The sequence below is a fragment of the Athene cunicularia genome (genome assembly GCF_003259725.1).
Source record: "Athene cunicularia isolate RWA chromosome 9 unlocalized genomic scaffold, athCun1 chr9_part1, whole genome shotgun sequence".
Lineage (NCBI taxonomy): Eukaryota > Metazoa > Chordata > Aves > Strigiformes > Strigidae > Athene > Athene cunicularia.
This window is the reverse complement of record NW_020799110.1, coordinates 10,611,382-10,613,712: the sequence shown is the minus strand read 5'-3', so window position 1 is coordinate 10,613,712 and position 2,331 is coordinate 10,611,382. Positions and strand designations below refer to the sequence as shown.

Here is a 2,331-nt window from a genome sequence, read left to right as displayed (position 1 = left end):
GGTTACAGGAGGCACGGCCGCTGCTCCCTCGGGTGTCCTGGCCGACAGCGGGCGTGTACCATGGGGTGCAGGGGATCCCCGGCTGGGTGCGGGGGGTGGTGTAGGGGGGCACTGCCTCTCCTTCCTGCCCCGCGGCCTTTGCACTGGGGCGGGGAGAACGGCACCGGTTGCCAAGTCCCTCCCGGGGACAAGCCGGGAGGGTGCCCGGGCTGCCTGGGTGCTGGCGGCAACCAGGGGCTGGGGGCTCCCCCAGGCAGGAGCGTCGGTTGCGCGGGGACACGTGGAAGCTGCTCCCTCCCCTTCCCGGTAGGCGTTTGCGGGTACGCCGGGGACCCGGCACCACCGGCAGGAACAGGTTTGGCCGGCCAGGGGAAGCGCTTAGTAGGTCAACTGGGGTGGAGCTGGGCACGGCTGACGCCGGGGCGCCGCCGGCCCACCCAGCCCCCCGGAGTTAGTGGTGGCCTGGGTGCTGGTGGCAGGTCACGGGCACTGGTGCCCACTTGTGTGGGGCACCCGGCCAGATTCTGCGGGGTCACCTCGGGGGGGCTCAGTCCTGCTGGTAGACACGGCTGGGGTTGGGGGACTTTCCTCCGTGGGGTGTGGGGACGTGCCTGGGCTGGGTGACCTGGCGGTGCTCACCCTCTCCCTGTGCCCCAGTGGGGCAGGAGGGGGTGGCTGGGGTCTGTGCCCTGTTGGGATGCTGTCTGTGGGGCGTGGCTGGTGTCTGGCTTTACGCTGAGGGGCTGGAAATGCCCCGTTTCTGGGGCTGACACGGACAGGAGAGAGATGCCCAGGGTGCTGCCTGCCTCCGGCTTACGCTCCCTGTCCCCGCAGATAGCGAGGGGATCCTTATGCACAACCCCATGAAATGAACAAAGCTCCACAGCCCACAGGAGGAGCCCCGACAGCCCCGCACCCTGCCCCTTCTCCCGGACTGCCGCAGGTAACCAGCCCCTTCAGGGTTGGGGGGACCCAACTTTGCCTCCCCAGTTCGTGCTGGGAGCAGCGGTGCCATCTCCTTCCCTCCCTGCCTCCCTCCAGCCGACGTTCCCACCTGGTCAGACGGCACCTGTGGTTTTTAACCCGGCACCGACCTCACAAATGAATACGCCTTCTCAGCCGCGCCAGGTAAGGGCTTTGCCCTGCGTTAGAGGGGGCAGTGGGGGGGCATCCAGCAGCTTTCTGCCTCCTGGCCGAGTAGCCCCTGCCGTTGTGGTGCCCAGGGGTGCGAGGAGCCTCGTGGTGTCCCTCGGGACTGGCGTGTGCCTGCGAGGGGTAGCGTGCCCGTGATCCGGACTGTGACTGCTGCCTGGGGACCTCCTGGCCCTGGGGTGGGGGGGTAGATGCCTCCGGCTGTGGGATTCCCACCGAGTGACTGCTCTTCTCTCCTTCCTCCCCTGCCCCAAACATCCCTCTCCTCCTCTCTCAGTTTCCAGCAGGGCCTCGGGCTATTCACCAGCAGGTACTAACCCGCTTCCCCCACCCCGCATGCAGAGCACCCTGTCCTGACACTGCACAGAAACACCCACCCTGGGCATGAGGGGGCTGGGGAGCACGTGGGGACACCAGAGCTGGGGGATGGGCTCGTCAGGGAAGTGGGGGGCACCTGCTCGGCTTGGGGGGAGGCGGTGTGTTTCCCTGCAGTGTCTCCCCAGTTTCCTCCTTGCATGAAGCCTGAGCATGTGGCTGTGCCTGTGCTAACCCTGGCCCAGGCTGCTACTTCTGCCTGTGCCCTTCCTCATCCTCTTCTTCCTCTTCCTTCCCACTCTGTGGGGGTCTCCAAAGGCCCTGTGGTGCTGTGCAAGGCTCTTGACCTCCATCAGCCCTCTCGTGTGGAGGAGCTGCTGGGGACAGATCTGGTGACGTCCTTGGCTGGGCCAGCTGGGGACCCATCAGACCCTTCCCTGCACCTTGGGGGGTCCCTATGGGAGACCCCAGTGGAACACGAACACGGGGCAAAGAGCTCCCCAGCCTTCTGTTCCCTCCTCTGCCAGCCACCCTGCGTCCAAGCCCTGTCCCAATATGGGTAACTCCTGTCTCTCTCTTTCCCCTTTTCCCTCTGTACGCGTGCGCTTGCTAACAGGGAGGATTCAGGTCTCTTCAGGTAACACTTTCTCCTTGCCCCGGGGTGCGTGTGCGGACCCTCTTTGCCCACTCGCTGCGGGCTTGAGCTGCTGCTCCCGGGGATGCTCCTGCCCGGCAAAGAAGCCGGGTTGGGATGAACGGCGTGGGCCGGCGGGCGGATAGCTGGCTCCGCACGCCCGGGCTGTCCAGCTAAGGCACGGCTCAGCTCGGCACGGCGGGACTACAGGTCCCAGCAGTCCGTGCGAG

General features: G+C 66.5%; 1 protein-coding gene across 7 annotated transcripts in view; it reads left to right on the top strand.

The window, feature by feature from the left end:
* The first annotated feature begins 833 nt into the window (after window positions 1–833).
* Window positions 834–2,331, top strand: part of EIF4G1 (eukaryotic translation initiation factor 4 gamma 1) — a 17,357-nt gene continuing 15,859 nt past the window's right edge. For 3 of the 7 annotated variants that reach the window (XM_026855303.1, XM_026855302.1, XM_026855301.1), the window contains exons 1-4: window positions 834–943; window positions 1,042–1,128; window positions 1,430–1,462; window positions 2,084–2,104. In XM_026855303.1, the coding sequence (XP_026711104.1) occupies window positions 869–943; window positions 1,042–1,128; window positions 1,430–1,462; window positions 2,084–2,104 (216 nt within the window). In that variant the 5' untranslated portion in view covers window positions 834–868. The remainder of the gene's footprint in view (window positions 944–1,041; window positions 1,129–1,429; window positions 1,463–2,083; window positions 2,105–2,331) is intronic. The other 4 variants (XM_026855307.1, XM_026855304.1, XM_026855306.1 and 1 more) reach the window with 2 other exon arrangements.